The sequence below is a fragment of the Podarcis erhardii genome, assembly GCF_964252035.2.
Source record: "Podarcis erhardii genome assembly, chromosome: 6".
NCBI classification, from domain to species: domain Eukaryota; kingdom Metazoa; phylum Chordata; class Lepidosauria; order Squamata; family Lacertidae; genus Podarcis; species Podarcis erhardii.
The window spans coordinates 23,709,712-23,730,732 of record NC_138510.1 but is presented as its reverse complement, the minus strand read 5'-3'; the positions used below and the strand labels follow the sequence as shown (position 1 = coordinate 23,730,732).

Below are 21,021 nucleotides of genomic sequence, written 5' to 3'. Positions count from 1 at the left end.
CAACAGTGGGTGCGTGATTTTGGGGGGCAGGCTGTAGCCATGGACATGCTATGTGCTCTGATGGTGAATTTGGGCTGACCCAATGCAAAGATCCTGAGGATCCATGTGGATCCATGCTTTTTAACCACATTTTTGCACCATTGCAGCCCCAGGCAACAGTGGGTGCGTGATTTTTGGGGGGCAGGCTGTAGCCATGGACATGCTATGTGATCTTATGGTGAATTTGGGGTGACCCAATGCAAAGATCCTGAGGATCCATGTGGATCCATGCTTTTTAACCACATTTTAAGTGGGGAGGGAAGGAAAAACACAGAACTGACAAGGAGCACGAGAGGGGTGTGCAGAGAAGCAGCTGGCTAAGAATGCAGGAGAGGGGTATAACTGGGAGGGAGGAAAGGAAGGCAAAAGTTTTCCCTCACCTACCCACCCAAGCCAGCCAGCGCTCTCTCTCTCTCTCTCTCTCTCTCTCTCTCTCTCTCTCCCTCCTGCATGTTTTCAGCAGCACCGGAGCACAGAGACGACACTCTGCTTTCCCCTCTGCTTGCCTGGAGGGGAGGGGCTTTCCCTGCTCTTTGTTCCGTTTGAGCAAACACAGCAAGGAAACAGAGGTGGGTGGGCAGTAAGACCCTGAGGCAGAATGCAGGAAAGCAGCCGCTTCCTCCTTTCAGGGTTCCCTTCTCCGAGACGCGCAATTTGATTTTTGCCTGCTTTTTTTTGCCTCCCCTCGCACCATTTGGCTCCAGGGACCACACATTCGCTCAATAACACGCACAGACATTTCCCCTTCCTTTTTAGAAGAAAAAATTTGCGTGTTATAGAAGGAAAAATATGGTAATACATTTTGGAATCACACTTATGATGTCACTAGAATGAATAACTGTACAGCCATGCCTTAGACCTACAAAGGAACCACAGTTCTTTGCTATATTGATAAAAGCCCTGCCTTTGTTCTTCACACTTTGAATGGCTTCTACAAGAGGTCTGTGGTGGTGGGACTATGTAGAACAGCCATATAATCAGAGGATAACACAAATGGAAGCACAACTTAGACAGAGTCTGGGCAGGCATCAGCAACCAGCTTCTTTTGGGCAGCTAGTAACACCAAAGCACCTCAACAGGTCCCCCCACTGACAATGCTTTGAGAGCAGCAGGTGGCTGGGCTAAGCCACCATTTAAACTTCCCCCACAATGCTCCAGAGCAAGGTACTATTTCAGGGGCATTGCGGGAAAATTAAAATGGTGGCTAGACCCAGAAATCTGATGTATTCTGAAGCAGCTGCCCATTACTGCCCACTAAGGCCCACCCAAGGGTGAAGTGACCTACTGCACATATTACTCACGCTGGCATGAAGCCATGTGAGATACTTCAGAAAGATTCAGGTAATGGGAGTTTTGTTTGGATCAACAATGGGATCTCAGTGTGGTGTAGTGGTTAAGAGCGGTGGACTCGTAATCTGGGGAACCGGGTTCGCGTCTCCGCTCCTCCACATGCAGCTGCTGGGTGACCTTGGGCCAGTCACACTTCTTTGAAGTCTCTCAGCCCCACTCACCTCACAGAGTGTTTGTTGTGGGGGAGGAAGGGAAAGGAGAATGTTAGCCGCTTTGAGACTCCTTTGGGGAGTGATAAAGCGGGATATCAAATCCAAACTCTTCTTCTCCTTCTTCTCCTTCTTCTCAGTGTGAAACTGGTGGAAAAGTAGAATTTGCCTTGGTATCTGAAGACTAGTATTAGTATGACATTCTCTATGTCACCCATGTACCCCACCAACACACCAGTGTTAAGAGGAGGTACGTAAGGAGAAAGATCTAAGACTTCTGCTATAAATCACATTCGCCTTGCAAGAGACTGGAGTGGTGTTTCCCAAACTTGGGTCTCCAGCTGTTTTTGGACTACAATTCCCATCATCCCTGACCACTGGCCCTGCTAGCTAGGGATGATGGGAATTGTAGTCCAAAAAACACTAGCGATCCAAGTTTGGGAAACACTCAACTAGTGGTTAGTTCACCTTAGTCAACACTTCTTATTCACAGCCATAGCAAAGGACCCTACTTGTAGCAAAGTGAATTAATTTCATCCCTAGACATCAGGAACACAACAGAAATTTTCAGTTTTCTCAGTCTTTCTGAAGAAAACTTTGTGGCTGTAGTTACTATATGACATCAAAGAAATCTTTGAAATCCCTTCTGTTCTTTTCATCTGATTCCCTGAGAAAGAAACTTCTATCTACAAATGTATCAAGAACATACCGTAAATAAAATTCTGCTGGATCAGTGTCTCATCCACATCCAGCATCCCGTTCTTACCATGGCCCAACCAGATGCCTAAGAAAAGCATTTCTTCATTTTAAAATGTACGTGCTGCGCTTTGCCTAGCAGCTCTGAGTAATTTGGGATGTCATCTCAGTCTTACTCTGAGTCAGATTTCACAGTCTCTTTCCACCTTTCACAATCTTCTTTCCAGACCCCACAAAATACATATCACCTCCTCCTTTATCATGCCTTCCGTGTACTCTGTTGGTTCTCACTCTTTTAATTAGAGAGGATGGAACTAAGTAATGAAGGTGAAAAGCAGGACAAAGACAAAAATAGGGGAGGGGACAGTGTGCCATCCCTGGATATTGTAGCCAGGAGCTGCAAAGCCTCCTCAAAGAGTTATATTGCTGGAGCATCAATTAAAACACTGTACGTTAATTAGAGATAAATCTACAACAGCAAACACAAGCAAATGATGAAGGCTTCAACTAGCCTGCCAATGGAAAAACCAACACAGCAAAATCCTAATACAGGCATTCCCAAACTCGGCCCTCCAGATGTTTTGGGACTACAACTCCCATCATTCCTAGCTAACAGGATCAGTGGTCAGGGATGATGGGAATTGTAGTCCCAGAACATCTGGAGGGCCGAGTTTGGGGATGCCTGTCCTAGTAGCTGTGAACACTTGTATGGTGTGGAGTAAGGGTTCCCTATCCTTATGCTCAGAGGAACATTTGGAAATCTAAGTAATGGTTTTGGGCACCACAAAATACACATTTCACAGAAGAAAAACTGGCAATGCTCAGACATACTTCCCCACAAAAGAGGGAGAAAACCTACATTTCCACCTATCAGGGGGAAAAGCTGGTAACCCCTTCTCAACCAAACAGCTCCCAGAAAATCAGGAAAAGCCTCAATGTTTGTTTTTTTAAAATAGAAAATAGGAGAGTCAGGGACCTTGGAGGGTGCCAAAGTGCATCTGAGGGTGCTAGGGTGCCCAGCAGTTCCATGGCTGGGGACTCCAGATGTGAAGAAACCCCTGGCTTGGAGTCACAGAAGGAGTTTCTTTATATTCATTCATTCCATGGTAATATGGGCTGATAGGAAATGCTTAATTAAGAGGATGGGAGCCTATATGATTATACCAGTGGTGCTGCTGTTGCTACAAGTCAGCTTTAGGTCCCTCCAGCCTGGTATTGTCTACTTTGGCTAGCAGTTGTTTCCCAAGGCCTCAGACACAGATCTTTTCCATTACCTGAGAGAGAGATGGTGGGGACTGAACCTGGGAGCAGCAATGGGGAACATTTTTGTCCCCATGGACCAGATCTGCCTCTGTGGGCCAATTGCCGTCAATCCACCCAGCAGTCAATCATCTAATGTCTCAATGATATCAGGTGACTGCCACCTGTCAAAGCTAATCTGCTAATCTGCCTTTTGGATCTTGGTTTGTAGGACAAGTCCCCCCCCCCCCCAGGTATAGTGAGCTGGATATTTTCAGTAGTAGTGGCCCAAGAAAATTTGATGCCTGAGGTAGAATGGCTAATGGTGTCTCCCCCACCCCCATTGACTTGAGATGCAAAATCCCAAAGGATGGCCAACTTATTTTTGCACCTAAGGAAGAAAATCCTACAAATACTCTTCCCTAGGAGAGAAAGAAGGAAGTCGGTAATAATAAATAGCAAACAATTTGCTATTTATTATCTGCTTGGTTTTGCATAATGGAAAGGCCAACCCTAAAGGATTTCTAGACCCCTGTAATATTGTAAAACATTGCGTTTTTAGTACCAATACCACCTACAAAAGGCATACTTATAGAACTAATACTGAGAATACTAGATAACAGGGGTAGGAAAACTGTCACTCTCCTGATGATGCTTGACTAAAACTCCCATCATCCCTCACCATTGGCCATGCTGGCTAGAGCTGATGGGAGTTGCAGTTGGGGGGGCACAGGTTCCTCAACCCTGATGCATACCTTGTAACCCAGTCCACCAGACCACACCACCCACCCCTGCAAATCAATAGAGAAAAAAGTAACTGGATTTCTTGGTGGACTACAATAAAAAGCCAGCAGATGGCAATAATCCTTTGCAACATACAAATGTAGTATGCCAAGTAAAGATATTGCCACTGTAATGGTTCTAGGGGTTGCTTGTGCGTAAGCCGGTGCAAACACCTGGCTGGGTTGCCTGAGTGAACCTTTTTCTGTCCGGACAGCCACTCACCCGTGGCTGTCTCAATCGCTGGCAGAATTCGTCAGTGGGCGTTTCTTAAACTTCTTCCAGCAAAGAAGCTCTTTAACGCCTAGTCTCCTCCTACTCTCTCTGCGCGAAAGCCTTCTGCGCAAGGAGGGCGTAGGCAGTGGAGGACCCCTACTCTCCCCGCTGGTCCCTGGCAAGGAGTCATGGGACCGCCTCGCCGCTTCCCCCATCTGCCCCCCTTCTCCACTGGTGCTACGCTGATTCTCTTCCCCAGAAGATGGGCTGCCTCTCCCAATCCCGGGACGCTCTCTGGAATCCCTCTGGATTTTGCTCTCTCCCTCTGGCACTGATGGCAGTTCCCTGACAGCCACCTTTTGTTTAGCTTCTTTGCTTACTAATATTTATTAGTAAGCAATACAATACAATCTAAAACAGTTCTATAAAATGCAGTGTGCATCCGTTATTATCTGTAATTGCATATGTGCACGGTTAAAAAAAGCAAAACTGTGTACATTATAAACAGGTAGAAAACCAGATCATTCAGGTTAAAAACATCAGCAGAAACAAATAAAACAGGTCAGTCTGACAGGCCAAAAGCCTTGTTGTCAGAACTAGATCACTAGAGATAGGCTAAGTTCCCTAGCCACCAAAAAGGCCTTCTTTCTAAGTCCCCAGCAAATACTCTCCCAGAAGTTGGCAGGGCAGAGAAAAAAAGCCTTTCCTGGAGATCTAAAAATTTGTGCAGGCTTGTATGGAAGGAGGTGGTCCTTCAGACAGCCAGGTCCCAAGTTGTTTATTGTCAGTTGATGATGTAGAGTGGTATAGTGGTTAAGTGTTGGGTTGGGAACTGGGACACCAGAGTTAAAATCCTGCTTGGGCATGAAGCCCACTGGGCGACCTTGGACCATTCATAATCTCTTAGCCTAAGCAACCTCACAGGGGTTTCGTGAGGATAAAATTTAGTGAGGGAAAAGCATCAACACCACTTGGAACTTCTTGGAAGAATGGTGGGGTATAAATGCAATAAATAAAATAATAATCAAGTTGATGCTCAGCTCAAGGAAGCTGCTCAATGAGCTTTGATGGTTAGAATGCGTTTTCTTCAATTAGCACTGATGGCTGGTGACTACCGGGCATACAAGTCAGGTCTCAAGCAGGGGCTGAAAAAGCACTTGGTAGTTGCCAAAGAGCCTCAAGTCTGAGTTTTGCAGCCACTGTTCAAGAAAGAGCTGTGGGATTATGTAACTCCATTTGTCCTGGGGAACTGATACTCCTTTACACATCTGAGTGCTCGCTAGACAACCAAGCTCAATGTGTATGTTATTCATCAATAAATGAATGGGACAAAAATGTCCCAAGTCTCCAACAACACTTTCAAAACTGCCGAGCCTTTTAGGGTATTTACACATGAGAAGCTAAAGTGCTTCCTGTATAGCTGCCTTGTCCAATGTGATTGCTTGGACCAGAATGTACAATTGATTTCTCTCCTACATCAGCATCGCTCACTTGGGACAGAAATAGCATCGAAGAAGCTCAAGTGTGATTTTAAGCACCTTATGCAAAAACACCCTCAGAATAGGGCTGCCAGCTGGCAAGGAAAAAGGGAATAAACATCACAATAGCCTAGCATGCCCTTGTGTCTTTAACAGCAGCTTGATCTGCAAAAGTCAGCCAGTGAAACTTCACTTTGTGGAGTTTAAGCATGATCTACAAATCAAGCTGCTGTTTAAGACATAGGAGCAGAGACCAACATTCTTATACTTCAGAGCTGAGAGCAAGCATTGGGCAGGAAGGGACCCCTTTAACCTTGGATATATGAAAAGGATGCAGTCACAAAGACTTTGAAAGTTAAGAGTTAAATCCTAGAAAATACAGTACATATAAAACTGGTAAGCTTGAGGTTTTGCGACACCCAGACCCTAACTTTTTTATTATCTTCAGAGCCCTGCTGAACAAAGAACTTTTCAATATCCTTAAGCAGGGCTTGCCATTGTGTCAGTTTCACAGACAAAGCAGGCAAACCCAGCCCAACATTCCCCAACTTGGTGCCCTCCAGATGCTGATGGGAGTTGTAGTCCAAAACATCTGCAGAGTTAGGGAAGAAAGCTGACCTGCTTTTATTTTTTAGCAGAAGCCATCCCATCTCAAGCCACCCACTATTGCTTCCTGGAGTAATCCTTCTGTCAAATGAGAAAGAAAGTCCCTCTCTATTCTGCTAGCCAGGGCACACGTGTGTGAATTGGAGTGAGGCGTCTGTGGTCTTTCAGATGTGGCTAGTCCGGATTTTAAAAATATCCGCCCCGATTTCCACTTCAAATGCATCAGGCTGAAATCCTCTGCGCAGAGTTATTTGCAAGGGAGCCCTACTAGGGCAGAGCGATTCCTAGGATTGTTTTGCCCACATGCAGCCCGAGAGAGAGAGAGCTCCCTCCCTACCCGAGACGCTTTCCACCCTGCAAGCGTCAAACTAGCCCCTTCGCACATCTGCTCAACACCAAAGCATGGCAAGGGACAGACCCCTCCGTTTTCTCCCCCGGTGAGCGTGGTGGCTGCGCCTTCCTGGACTAAACCACCTTTCTCGGCAGGGGGAGAAGGGAGAAAGGGTCTGGGTTCCCGGGAGGCAGATGGAGGGAAAGAAGTGGCGTCTCCAGATGGGCTGAGCAGACTCCCCCCGGGAGGGCGCGGGAGGAGGGAGCTGAGCGCTTGCAAGGCGCACCGAGCCAGCTGAGCCCTCCAAGTTACCTCGGCGGTCGCCTGCGCCGTCTTGCTTCCTCACCGGGAGGAGGAAGGCTAAAGAGGCGCCCGTGGGTGCTGCTGGTGGGGGAATGGGCTTCCTGGGGGCACGCTGTTGATGTCAGGGGTGGAGTCCAGCCGGAGCCCCTGAGCAGGGCGGCGGCAGCTGGAGGCGGCGGCTATGGGACAGCGAATGGGCACGGCGCTCCTACTCGTCGCGCTGGGTGAGTACCAGCCTTCCCGGCGTAGGGGTTGTGCTTCGATTTGGAGATGGTCCGGATCATGGAGCTCAGTAACTAGCCCAGCTGAAAGTCTTTTCTCTCCATCCCGGAGGTGCGCGACCTCTAGTTCTAAGGGTTAGTTAGCTACCGCCTCGCATTTCTTTTGAGCCTCCGTCTGCTTTGAACATCGGTAAAAGGGGACATAAAAATCTCGGCTATGCCCTGTTACAGATAGGTAGCCGTGTTGGTCTGCCATAGTCAAAACAAAACAAATTCCTTCCAGTAGCACCTTAAAGACCAACTAAGTCAGTTCTTGGTATGAGCTTTCGTGTGCATGCACACTTCTTCAGATACACTGAAACAGAAGTTTCCAGACCATTCTATATAGTGAGAAGGTGGGGAGGGGTACTGTTTTACTACTAAGGAATTTCAGAAATAGACTGGAAAGAGAAGCTGCTGAATTACAACTTATCACCAAACTCAAAACAATGGAGAAACCTGGTCTGAACAAAGACCTTGGATTCTTATCTCATTATACATGACAAAGCCATCTTTCACCTTTTCACCCCTTGCTTTTTCCTGTAAGACCTATTGCAGTCGTTAAGAGTCGTCAACAGGCTCATCACAGCTATCTGCCAATCACCCATTCCCACCACCCTTCTGAGTAATACCCCTCCCCACCTTCTCACTATATAGAATGGTCTGGAAACTTCTGTTTCAGTGTATCTGAAGAAGTGTGCATGCACACGAAAGCTCATACCAAGAACTGACTTAGTTGGTCTTTAAGGTGCTACTGGAAGGAATTTGTTTTGTTTCGGCTATGCCCTATGTAGGTTGCCAACTGTTTTTTCAGGCAGTGCTCCTGTGTCGTTATTAACAACAACCTTTCAAGCAGAAAATTAACACACACCCTCCTATAGAGAGGAAAAGATGGGAGAAGCTTCCCCTGCTAAATGTCTGCATCTTGGGTAGTTGTTAAAGGCATAGGAGCTCAGGGCAGGGAAGTTGGCAAGCTCCAGTTCTAGGCATATTTGAATACTTGGCAGCAGCTCCAGAGGAAACATCACAATGAACAGGTCGTGTATTAGACATGTATTGCACGGCTTAGATAGCTTTGTTGGTTAGAGTGTGGTCTGATAATGCCAAGGTTGCAAGTTCGATCCCCGTATGGGACAACCACATATTCCTGCATTTTAGGGGGTTGGACTAGATGATCCCTGGGGTCTCTTCCAACTCTACAATTCTATGATTCTGAACTCACTTTGTAAGGTTCTGCAAATGCAGACAACCAAATTCAAGACAGGTCACATTTTGCCTTCCATTGTAAATATTTATCACCTACATTTTTATGCTGCCTGTTCTCTAAAGAGTTTAGGGCAGAATGAATGCTCCCCTTTTTGCCATGTTATCCTCGCAACACCTCTGTGAGGCATGGGCATAGTCGGGGGGGGGGGCAGGAGGGCAACTGCTTCTCCCTAAATCAAGTAAATCAATAAAAAAAGGTTTAACTGAGGTTCTGTCCACCCACAACTTAAAGCCTGTTCCCTAGCATAAATCCTAGCTATGCCAGAATAGGTTAGTTTCTAAGAAGCAGCCCAGATCCACAGCTTGCATCAAGGCCCCCAAGTCTAAGTACCTGCACACTATCAGCAACTTCATGCTGGCTCTCATATGATGCCTATTAAACAGACGCAAACCTTAGGGAAGGAGGATTGTTCAAAGGCATTGGCTCTAAATCTGAAATGAGGGTGCCCGAAGGAGATTCCTTGCATCATGACAGGGGGGGAAACTCAATCAGAAGATGGTAGCCTATGCTTTTAAGCAGAGGTCGGAAGGCCATGCCATAGATGCTTCAGTTGTGACTCCTGCACTGCAGGGGGTTGGACTGGACTAGATGACCCTCAGGATCCCTTCCAACACTACCATACTGTGATTCTATTAAGTTACATGGATCCCCTTTCCATTTGCAGGGTACCTGCTCAGGTCACTGAATGCAGAAGCCCAGTGTGAAAACATTTACCAAGATTTATCTGACTGCATCTTAAAACTAGGAGAGAATATGGCCATCTATGAGGAGGAAGAGGAGGAGGAAGATGAAAGGGACCAGATGAAAGGACTGTATGCCGTCTGCGGGTGAGCATGCACATAACACCCACCATCCATCGATGACACATCTTGCTTCCAGATTCAGTGCTACTCTCCCCCAAATCCTGTTCTCCACTGTGAATTTTGGTGTCAAGTATTCCCCAGATATTTTCTAAATACTCCAAATATAGACCTCTCCCATAATTAAGTGGGTGACTCTATATCTACTCCACATCTAGGACAGGAAAAGGAGACACAGGTGGTGCTGTGGTCTAAACCACAAAGCCCAGGGCTTGCCGATCAGAAGGTCGGTGGTTCGAATCCCTGTGACAGGGTGAGCTCCCATTGCTTGGTCCCTGCCCCTGCCAACCTAGCAGTTCGAAAGCACATCAAAGTGCAAGTAGATAAATAGGTACCACTCTGGCAGGAAGGTAAACGGCATTTCCATGTGCTGCTCTGGTTTGCCAAAAGTGGCTTAGTCATGCTGGCCACATGACCCCAGAAGCTGTACGCCAGCTCCCTCGGCCAATAAAGCAAGATGGCGCCGCAACCCCAGAGTCGTCCGCAACTGGACCTAATGGTCAGGGGTCCCTTTACCTTTTATTCCACAGATATTTTCTAAATACTCCAAACATAGACCTCTCCCATAATTAAGTAGGTGACTCCATATCTACTCCACATCTAGGACAGGAAAACGAGACTCCACACAAGACAGTAGGCACATTTTCCTGCATATCCAGGGGCACCACCATAGCTCAGTGGCAGAGCAGTCTGCTCTGCATGCAGAAAGGCCCCAGATTCAATCCCCAGCATCTCTAGGTAGGGTTGGAAAGACACATTTAAAACCCTGGAGAGCAGCTGCCAGTCAGTGTAGACAATACTAAGCCTGATGGACCAATGGTCTGATTTGGTATAAAGGAGATTCATGTGTTCTTACATTGGCTTGTTTAATATACACACGGACATCTGAGAAAAGAGCATGGGTATAACCGCTCCATCTGCTATGTGCCCGTTAGGCTGAAAGGAAGCATGTGGCATGCCTTCAGCCCAGAGAAATTGGGGTCAGGGAGCCTTGCGATTAGATGCACACACCCCAAATCTCAGTTTCCCCCTTCTAAGGTTGTTAGGATTTCTGCCCTCTTCATAGCACTCTGATGGGTAATTAATAAAGGAGGAAAGGTGTTTCCCTCTGATCCTGTTTATCCCCTCCTGGACTGCTTCAGCGGCACATGGGGCAGAGTCCCTGATAACTTTGCAACCCTATGCCCCCACCTCTTGTAGGATGTCTATAGCATAGCACAGGGGTGGCAGCCCTCAGGAGCTATTATATGAGAAGGAAGAATTGGTGGGCAGAGGAGATGTTGAAGGAAGAGGGAGGAGGATCATCCCTGAGGAGATTCTGAAAAGATTGGGAGAGGAATGGAGAGCATATAGAAAAGGAGGAAGGGAGAAGGAACCACAGAGAGACCAGATGCCATGTTGTAGCCTCTCAGAGGCTTGAGGCCTTCACCAGAGGCAGAGATATGTCTGAGAAACTTTAAAGAGTGCATGCAAACAGTCGTTCTTCTCAAGTGGGATCTAATCACACACACTGGCAAATTCAGGTTGCACCATTAAAGCAGATTTGGAGCTCTTGGGCAACAAACCCGGTTCTCCAAAATGGAAAATTGCATCGGAAAGAGTGGGATAACACTTGCTTTGACGCCGCAGTTTCATGCACACCACACACCTCTTGTTTCTTCCCTTCTTTTCCTAGCCCCATTAAATAAATCCTTGCTCTTGCCATCTCACCACACCCTGCTTTTACTAAGTTGTTCACCCCCCCCCCACTCATTGCCTCTTTTCAGGGAAAGTGGGGCTGGGGGCCTACACACTGTTTTGGGGCATCTGGCATTTCCCTCCCACCCCCGAATTTGGGAAGTGTGGAAATACAGTTTAAAGGATCCTATGAATAAGGATGAAACGGGACGTGGGTGGCGCTGTGGTCTAAACCACAGAGCCTAGGGCTTGCCAATCAAAAGGTCAGAGGTTCAAATCCCAGCGACGGGGTGAGCTCCCGTTGCTCGGTCCCTGCTCCTGCCAATCTAGCAATTCAAAAGCACGTCAAAGTGCAAGTAAATAAATAAGTGCTGCTCTGGTTCGCCAGAAGTGGCTGTCATGCTGGCCACATGACCCGGAAGCTGTATGCCGGCTCTCTTGGCCAATAAAGCAAGATGAGTGCTGCAACCCCAGAGTCGTCTGTGACTGGACCTAACGGTCAGGGGTCCCTTTGCCTTTATGAATAAGTTATCCACTGAGAAGGTTTCTGCTCATCAAGATGGCTTATAAATATTCTAAAAATAAGATATAAATATAATTACCTTGGGGAGGGGCGTAGCATTGTGGTGTCAGAGGTGACATGGAGGCCAGAGAGATATTACTCTTATTCCTCTGAACTGTTTATTTATGAGCATCATGAAATTAGGCCCCACTTCTATCCTTCAGAGGTGATATTAGCTGCAAGGCGGGGGGGGGGAGGTAAATAGATACCCATGTGAGAAGCTACAGGGAACAAGGCAGAGGGCCTTACTGGTAGTGGCACCAACCCTGTGGAATGCCCCCCCATCAGATGTTAAGGAGATGAGTAATTATATAGCATTTAGGAAACATCTGAAGGCAGCCCTGTACAAGGAAGCTTTTAAGAGTTTAATGTTTCATTATGTTTTTATATATGCTGCAACACGCATGTATAAAGTCCTCTGCAACTGTTCTTTTCCAGTTAGAACAATTCTATTTTTTTATCATTGTCATTGTTTTATCTATTTTTATAATTGTATTTTCTATAGTTGTAACCCACATTGGAGCCTTACGGTGACGGGTGGGTCAGAGAGCTTGCAAGCAAATAAATAAAACATATGGTAATAATTATGGATAGTAATAATCAATGAAATGCACTGATTCGGGGCAGAGGCCTAAAAAAGGCACAAGTCAGTCTTGAATCCATTTGGCCTTTCCAAGGAGGGGCAGCTTCAAAGTGAGGTGGATATGCAGCCATTTGTTTATTTGTAATCAAATCAGGATAGATGGGAAGGCAATCAGGTATCAAAGCACCAAGCAGCTCAGCCCGGAGCAGGTCTGGGCCTGATTAAAAGTGAGCAAGGGAGATGGAAGAGATAAAAAGTTTACTGAGATAAATGGGTACCATTGTCCAGGAATGCAATCAAGGAAGAGGCAAAGCTCTGGGAAGGCATAAAACCAGCTAGCCCAGCAAGAAAAAAGATGCTGAGATTAGAAAGGCAGAAAAAGCAATAAATAAGAATAGGGAACCGGCAAAAGGAGAAGCCAGATTAGGGAGAGGGTAAAGACATATTGTAGGGTTGGGCAGGAGGTTAATGAAGGAGACAAGAAAGTCTTGGAGGAGGGAAGATGACTTCTGAGGGGCATTGCGCCTGAGTTTGAGCCTTGGGAATTTTTTGTTGTTGTTTAGTTGTTTAGTCGTGTCCGACTCTTCGTGACCCCGTGGACCAGAGCACGCCAGGCACTCCTGTCTTCCACTGCCTCCCGCAGTTTGGTCAAACTCATGCTGGTAGCTTCGAGAACACTGTCCAACCATCTCGTCCTCTGTCGTCCCCTTCTCCTTGTGCCCTCAATCTTTCCCAACATCAGGGTCTTTTCCAGGGAGTCTTCTCTTCTCATGAGGTGGCCAAAGTATTGGAGCCTCAGCTTCAGGATATGTCCTTCCAATGAGCTCTCAGGGCTGATTTCCTTAAGAATGGATAGGTTTGATCTTCTTGCAGTCCATGGGACTCTCAAGAGTCTCCTCCAGCACCATAATTCAAAAGCATCAATTCTTCTGCGATCAGCCTTCTTTATGGTCCAGCTCTCACTTCCATACATCACTACTGGGAAAACCATAGCTTTAACTATACGGACCTTTGTTGGCAAGGTGTCTCTGCTTTTTAAGATGCTGTCTAGGTTTGTCATTGCTTTTCTCCCAAGAAGCAGGTGTCTTTTGGGAATAGTCATTGTAATAATATTGCACGCTACCCAATCTCTGAGCAGTTCAAGATTCCAGGCGCTCTCCCAGCCTTTGTGTTTCTTTTGGAATGAGGTACAGCAGAGACTGTGGTGTTTTTAGGATATATGGTTTATTTACACATATCTACAACCTGAGCCTATGATGGAAGGGTTCACAGCATTAACAAGAAGGTCTTGCTTCTCCCATAGCCACAGCCTTGGATTCCAGCAGAAATCAGGCATGGTTCTGTCTCCCAGCTGCCTGCCTGCCTGCAACCTTGCTTCTACCTCACACACCTTAACTCTCTGGTCTTTGTCTTTCTAACTACCAGCGAGTTGAGGGAGAGGGGCCCCACTCATTTGCCACCTGGCACAGAGCCACTTCCTTTGTTACCTTAATGGCCTGTACCTCACCAGGAAGCTAGCCGAGCTATTCGAGGAATTGAATCCATGCTGGATCCAGGAATTAGAAGGGGGCTCAGGCATACAGCCTACCCCCTCCAAATTCATAATTATAATATTTGTTAAGAACTTTCAAGAGTTCAAAGTGCTTCACACACACTATCTAGTTACAATTAGGAACACAGGAAGGTACCTGCCTTATAGCAAATTGAACTGTTGGTTCATGTATTGTCTACACTTATGGGTGTAGTGGCTCTTCAAGGTTTCAAGCCGGTGCCTTTGCCAGCACTACCTAGAGACTTTGGAAATTGAACCCTAGGATATAAGATGCTGTACGGCCTTTCACTTTCTTACAACTTTGCAGAGTAAGTCAGTATATTAGCCTCCATATTTCAAGTGGAGAGGAATGAGGCTGAGAGAGTCAGACTGGGGACTTCCAGTTGGTAGTTCAGTTTCTTAATCACTGCAAGCAAGCAAGCTCAGCCACACACCAGATTCTTGCTGCTGTTTTTAAACCCCGCTTTCTAACTCTCTGTGGTATAGCTAAAGGGTAGCTCTCATTCTCCGTAGGAGTGATCCCCAAGAGCTCTTTCTCCCCCCCCCACACTTTTGCTCATTTTCTTAGGTGAATTACCTCACTGAGGTAATAATGTAAAACTTTGTATCTGGGCTGTACCACTTTAGATTGCTAGCGAGGGTTCCCATGGTGATGGTGTGGGGTGATGTACCGTATTTTTCGCTCTATAAGACGCACCAGACCACAAGACGCGCCTAGTTTTTGGAGGAGGAAAACAAGAAAAAAAATATTCTGAATCTCAGAAGCCAGAACAGCAAGAGGGATCACTGCGCAGTGAAAGCAGCAATCCCTCTTGCTGTTCCAGCTTCTGGGATAGCTGCGCAGCCTACATTCGCTCCATAAGACTCACACACATTTCCCCTTACTTTTTAGGAGGGATAAAGTGAGTCTTATAGAGCAAAAATACGGTAATTTGTTCAGATGCAACCCTAACTGCACTTACCTGGGAACAAGCCCCCCCCCCTTTTCTCCACAGTAAATCAGTACATAAACAACAACAGCCTATACAGAATCAACCATGTTTTAAGAATTAGTAAATGGATCCAGATCAGGGCTGTATACATATATTTAGAGGGTCTGTGTGCTTAACCTGCACATATGTGAAATTTAGTACTAAGCACATTCAGCACCTACAGAACCTCAACTTTAATTGAAATTTCTAGCCCTTAAAAGATTATGAAGTTGGGTCTGAAAATGTGTCCACCACAAAGGATGAAATATCAGAAACTATGGGGAAGACACATTTTATTGCGCCGGAAACCAGGGCTTCAGCACTCTGCCTGTCCGTATCTTTGCCTCTTCTCATGAATTGGAGAAGCAGAATTAATGAAGCAAACTATATGAGCATATGCAAGCCTTAATTAACCTCCTTTATACAGACCATTGGATTCACATTTTGTTGATGCGGAGTAAGGCTTTCTTGTTTTGTTTTCCTTTAATGCAGAAGACACACAGCCTATCATTGTGCTGCAAGACCTGAGTTACTGTCATCCTGGATATGCCCTGCCATTCTTTCCTTCTATAATGGAATTAAAACAATACTGTCTTCCCATGATGTTCCTGTTCCATGTTTCTCTCCCTCTGTTAGTGAGAAAAGGCTGGTCAGTGACAGATATGGAGATCATAACAACTGATGCCTCAGAAAGCAGCCTGCTATGAAATTGATTGTACTGTATTTGTTGTTTGGTTTTAGTTGTGCAACATTCCCCCAGAGTCCAACGCTGACAGGTCATGTGATTATGGCCTGTGTTTGTGAACAGATGGAGGCTGCAAAAAGTGAGGCATGCTGGGGATTGTGATTACCCAACTGAGATGGGGAAGGTTGGGTTTGAAAGAGTGAAGAGGAACAAATACACACAAAAAATGTCCTTCAAAGTAGACACTTCAGTTTTCATGCCTCACTCTTCCTGTCTTTGTTGAAGTCAAATAATTTTAAGCTGCTAACTCACTAAATTTCTCCTTTGCCCCCTGCAATTATGCTGTTGCAGGTTGCAGAAGCAAGGCTTGTTATAAGGCAAAATGAGTTTACCTTGTTTGGCAGCAGCTTCTCTCATTATTATCTCAGGACATTTATTCTGCCACAATAGTTCTATTTAATGAGCTCTTTACAGCTGGCAATCAGATAAGTGTTCTCTGAGATTTTATGCACACAGACACACACACACCAGCCTTGTTTCATGATTGTGTAAGGATGCCTTGGACAAAAGATGCTTTTTGTATAACCAGGGTCTTCTTTGGGCAAAATGTTCCACTTATGTGAGAAAGACTGGTGGGTTTTTGGTGGGTGTGTTCGGCAACATGTCATTAATGCAATAGTTGTGCATTAGTGATGGATTTATAGCAGACCATCCACACATTTAGCTTTATTAGATGTTTAGTGACACTTCCCCAATGTTGCCACCTTATTGCTGTCTGGGGAGGCACTCTTGTGCAATAGCACAATGAAAGTGGAGCAAATACCTTTGCACGCTTGTGGTTCCAGGATAAAGTTACAGGATTCCAGCTGGACACTACAGGACATGCACCGATTGCAAACAAAGCAGGATGTCCACCAAGAAACGTTTGCTGGGGAAACCCAGCCAGATGGACGGGGTATAAATAAATAAATAATCATTATTATTGCAGGCACAAATAGTACTGAAAGTGGGATCACATATAACCTCACTGATACAATCATGGGCACAAATAATCATGAATGCACAATCAAAAGGACGTCTGGAGGGACCCATTGTAACATTACAATCAAACATTTCCAGAAGGAAAATGTTTCAGCAAAGCCAGAAAAGATACAATTCACTTTCACAGTGCAGCTATTACAGTAACAGCCTAGCAAGGGAATATACTCAGGACTCTGTCCTATGTCCTGCTTCCGCTCCCTTTTAAAAAATCCATTATAGCTCAAGCTACCGTATTTAGTCTGGAATCCATGTATTCATTGGAAGAACTGGAATTGATTAACCAAGAATTTAGTTTGCACCCTGTTTTGAGCGCTTGTGGTGGGAGGGGCCAGAGGCAAAAGTGGGTGGAGAAACTTATGTTTAAATGGTAGACTAGTTTGTGCACTTACACACCCCTCTCCCTCCAACAAGAGGCATTATCCGCATTCAAAGACACATTCCAGCCAGGCAAAAACACTCAAGGATGGTATGGAGAAGGGCCAGCTAGAGAGGGTGGCTGAAGAGGAGGTGAAGCCTAGAGAGAGGTGTGGAGGACCACATTCATTCCCAGGGCCTGAAGGTCTCCACCCTTGAGCTAGATCAACCTTCTCGGGGTATCCTATCCTGTATGAAAACTGCTTAGGCATCCTGAAATTTGGTTCTTTCAACATCCATCCAATGTTCCTCATTTAGGCTGCATTCGTATGCACAAAAGCAAAATGTTAGGTATCCTAGTAGTTATTCAGGAAGGACTGCCTATAGAAGAACTTGTTCCTATGGGGATAAATTTGGCACAGGGATCATGAATTCATATTCATGGCAGCCATGTGAGTATATGACAGAAGTGCTGCTAGACTTTGATTGTCCTTTTTCTTCCTCTAAGGTGGACAGAATCACATTGAGAAGGCTGGAACAGTGCCTACTCTGGTCATAACCAACCAACCATCCAACCAACCAACCAACCAAACAAACAAACCAACCATTCAGGGTTTATGTCAGGGGTGGACAACCTCTTTGAGCCAGTGAACATTTTGAGTGCCATGGTGCCAGTCACAAAATGGCTGGCATGGGGGTGTGGCTTTACACAAAATGGCTGCTGTAGGCAGCATATAAGAGGCCAAGCCAAAGCAAACAGGAACTGAGCAGAAAGAGCAAGAAGCCTTTTGTGGGTTGTGGATTTGAGGGGATATTTACTAAGACATTTCATGGGTCCCATAAGAGCAACTGGTGAGCACCCACAGGCACTGCATTAATGATCCCTGCTATATGTTCTGCTTTACAGATAAGCGATTTCTAACTGTGACTTCTTTGTTTTATGCAAAGAAACTAAGTCTTCTCTTTCTCCTGCTGCAGATATTGGGAAGAGTTTCACACCTGTGCTGTGGCTGCCCTTTGGGAGTGCCAGAGGGAGGCAGCAACTATCTGGGAGATGTTGAAAAAGGAATCTAGGAAAATCAAATTCCAAGGCAGCCTTTTTGACCTCTGCGCCTCCAGCAACTCCCAGAATTTCAGCTCCTTGCAGATTCCATCTATTTCGCTGTTAAGCATCACTTTGATGGTCATGTGGCTTAATTTATAAAGGGAACCACTCTGCACATATGTACATATATTTATTTCCAGATCTTTGATAAATACTGTTAGGGGTTTTGTGTTTGTTTAGTGAATGCTTGGTTACATTATAAATATGGAGGGAAATCCACTGCATTTTCCAGTGATCTGGGTTGTCAAGAACAAGTCTGGCAAGTGTTCCAGTTTGACTTTGCCCACGAGAAGTTGCTTGTGAATCTCAGCTTTAAACCACTGAACTTGGAGGAAATGGCAGCACAAGCAAAGGGGCACCTACTTTCCTTATTTTGGTCTGCTGTTTTGGATGTTCTTTGATAAAACTACCAATCAAACTATTGTGTCGATCTCTTCCCACACCTACACAACCATTCCTAAGGACAGTATCCTGGACAACCTCCTAGAACAGTAAATATTAGGGAATTAAAAAGGGCAGTTTGAGCTCTTAGAAACCATCAGGAACAGATTTTCCCAGAGAAACAAATTCAAATGGTTGCATTCCATCTCTGGAACAATCCCCAAAATCTCTACTGACACTCTGCCGTTTTAATATGCTAATCAGGTTACACACCTGTTTGATTTATCAAGGTGTTTTTTGGACAAATGATTGCACAAGAATGGTAAGATATATGGTACTATATTATGTTGGATTGTGGTTTCAGGTGCTGATCAAGAGCTCTGACCTAAAGTTGGTGGATAGAACCTCAGGGCTACATAAGAATATATGGATCAGGCCAAGGGCCTTCTAGCATCGTGTTCTCACACTGGCCAGCCAGTTGCCTGTGGGAAGCCAACAAACAGGACCCGAGTGCCAAAGAAGGAACTCATGCTGGCTTTGCACACATTTACAAGGGATCAATGTAAACTGTCAATCCTCCTCCCGAAAACCACTTTTTCTTCATTTCCCAAGATGTGATGCAAGAAAAGAGTAAGTGCTGTCAGCGCTTCCGAAACTGAGGGATATGTCTGAACGTGTTTGAGGTTGAGAATGATCTCCTGCAATTTGGCAGTATTCCAGCCCTGTCAGCAGAGTAGTTGTGCGTACCATACCTGTTGCTCTAAGACCCATTTGAGTTTCTGCACCTCTCTAGCATAGTGTAAACCAGCAGTGGAGAGCCTCAAGCTTATGAGCCTAATTAGGCCTGCCGAGCCTTCTTGTCTTCCCTTCCAGATGCAGCTTGAATGGCAAGGTTTCAAAGGAAGATCGGCGTTCAAGCCTTTGAAACATTGACTTCAAGCCCCACCTGCAAAAGTGCTCCTGATTCTTCCTTTGAAGTGGATTCACCTGACATATGACATCAAGCCCCCTGCTCATGTGGCAAAGTGTTCCACAGTGTGTGTATGAGTTTTGGATCTAGCCTGCTGGCCAGATCCAAGCCCCACCACTGGTGTTAACCATGCTGGCCAACCCACCAGCCTCCAGCCCAATTGCTTGTAGCCCCTTCCACACTCCATCTATCAATTTGTAATGAACATATGTATCAGACTATTTCCCCATTTGGCCCAGTATGGTCTACTTTTGACTGGCAGTGGTTCTCTAGGTTCTCCAGAAGTTTCCCACCACAAGGTAGGATGTAGCCTACCTTGATTTCAGCAAGGCATTTGAAAAGGTGCCCCATGATATTCTTGTAAAGAAGCTGGAAAAATGCGGACTTGACTATGCTACCACTCAGTGGATTTGTAACTGGCTGACTGACCGAACCCAAAGGGTGCTCATCAATGGTTCCTCTTCATCCTGAAGAAGAGTGACTAGTGGGGTGCCACAGGGTTCTGTCTTGGGCCCGGTCTTATTCAACATCTTTATCAACGACTTGGATGATGGACTCAAGGGCATCCTGATCAAATTTGCAGATGACACCAAACTGGGAGGGGTGGCTAACACCCCAGAGGACAGGATCACACTTCAAAACGACCTTGACAGATTAGAGAACTGGGCCAAAACAAACAAGATGAATTTTAACAGGGAGAAATGTAAAGTATTGCACTTGGGCAAAAAAAATGAGAGGCACAAATACAAGATGGGTGACACCTGGCTTGAGAGCAGTACATGTGAAAAGGATCTAGGAGTCTTGGTTGACCACAAACTTGACATGAGCCAACAGTGTGACGTGGCAGCTAAAAAAGCCAATGCAATTCTGGGCTGCATCAATAGGAGTATTGCATCTAGATCAAGGGAAGTAATAGTGCCACTGTATTCTGCTCTGGTCAGACCTCACCTGGAGTACTGTGTCCAGTTCTGGGCACCACAGTTCAAGAAGGACACTGACAAACTGTAACGTATCCAGAGGAGGGCAACCAAAATGGTCAAAGGCCTGGAAATGATGCCTTATGAGGAACGGCTAAGGGAGCTGGGCATGTTTAGCCTGGAGAAGAGGAGGTTAAGGGGTGATATGATAGCCATGTTCAAATATATAAAAGGATGTCACATAGAGGAGGGAGAAAGGTTGTTTTCTGCTGCTCCAGAGAAGCGGACACGGAGCAATGGTTCCAAACTACAAGAAAGAAGATTCCACCTAAACATTAGGAAGAACTTCCTGACAGTAAGAGCTGTTTGACAGTGGAATTTGCTGCCAAGGAGTGTGGTGGAGTCTCCTTCTTTGGAGGTCTTTAAGCAGAGGCTTGACAACCATATGTCAGGAGTGCTCTGATGGTGTTTCCTGCTTGGCAGGGGGTTGGACTCAATGGCCCTTGTGGTCTCTTCCAACTCTATGATTCTATGGTACTAGGACCCTTTAACTAGAGACAGCATGGGTTGACCTAAAACCTTGGGCATGTAAAGCACCTGCCCTGCTCTTAACCCAAGGGCTTTCCTCATTTCTGCCTGCCAATTTGGC

The 21,021-nt window shown here is 45.8% G+C and overlaps 1 protein-coding gene across 1 annotated transcript; it reads left to right on the top strand.

The window, feature by feature from the left end:
* The first annotated feature begins 7,197 nt into the window (after window positions 1–7,197).
* On the top strand, window positions 7,198–18,522 carry LOC309345119 (neuritin-like). Its single transcript, XM_081868179.1, has 3 exons — window positions 7,198–7,411; window positions 9,379–9,541; window positions 17,978–18,522. Exons 1-3 carry the CDS (start codon window positions 7,369–7,371, stop codon window positions 18,201–18,203), a joined length of 432 nt encoding a protein of 143 aa, XP_081724305.1. The 5' UTR covers window positions 7,198–7,368; the 3' UTR covers window positions 18,204–18,522.
* Window positions 18,523–21,021: the final 2,499 nt, after the last annotated feature.

Bases quoted from the DNA above. Each gene is read 5' to 3' on its own strand.
- LOC309345119 (XM_081868179.1), top strand. From the start codon at position 7,369: ATGGGACAGCGAATGGGCACGGCGCTCCTACTCGTCGCGCTGG. The intron at 7,412-9,378 runs GTGAGTACCAGC...TTCCATTTGCAG, and splicing joins GCTCCTACTCGTCGCGCTGG to GGTACCTGCTCAGGTCACTG. The intron at 9,542-17,977 runs GTGAGCATGCAC...CTCCTGCTGCAG, and splicing joins GGACTGTATGCCGTCTGCGG to ATATTGGGAAGAGTTTCACA.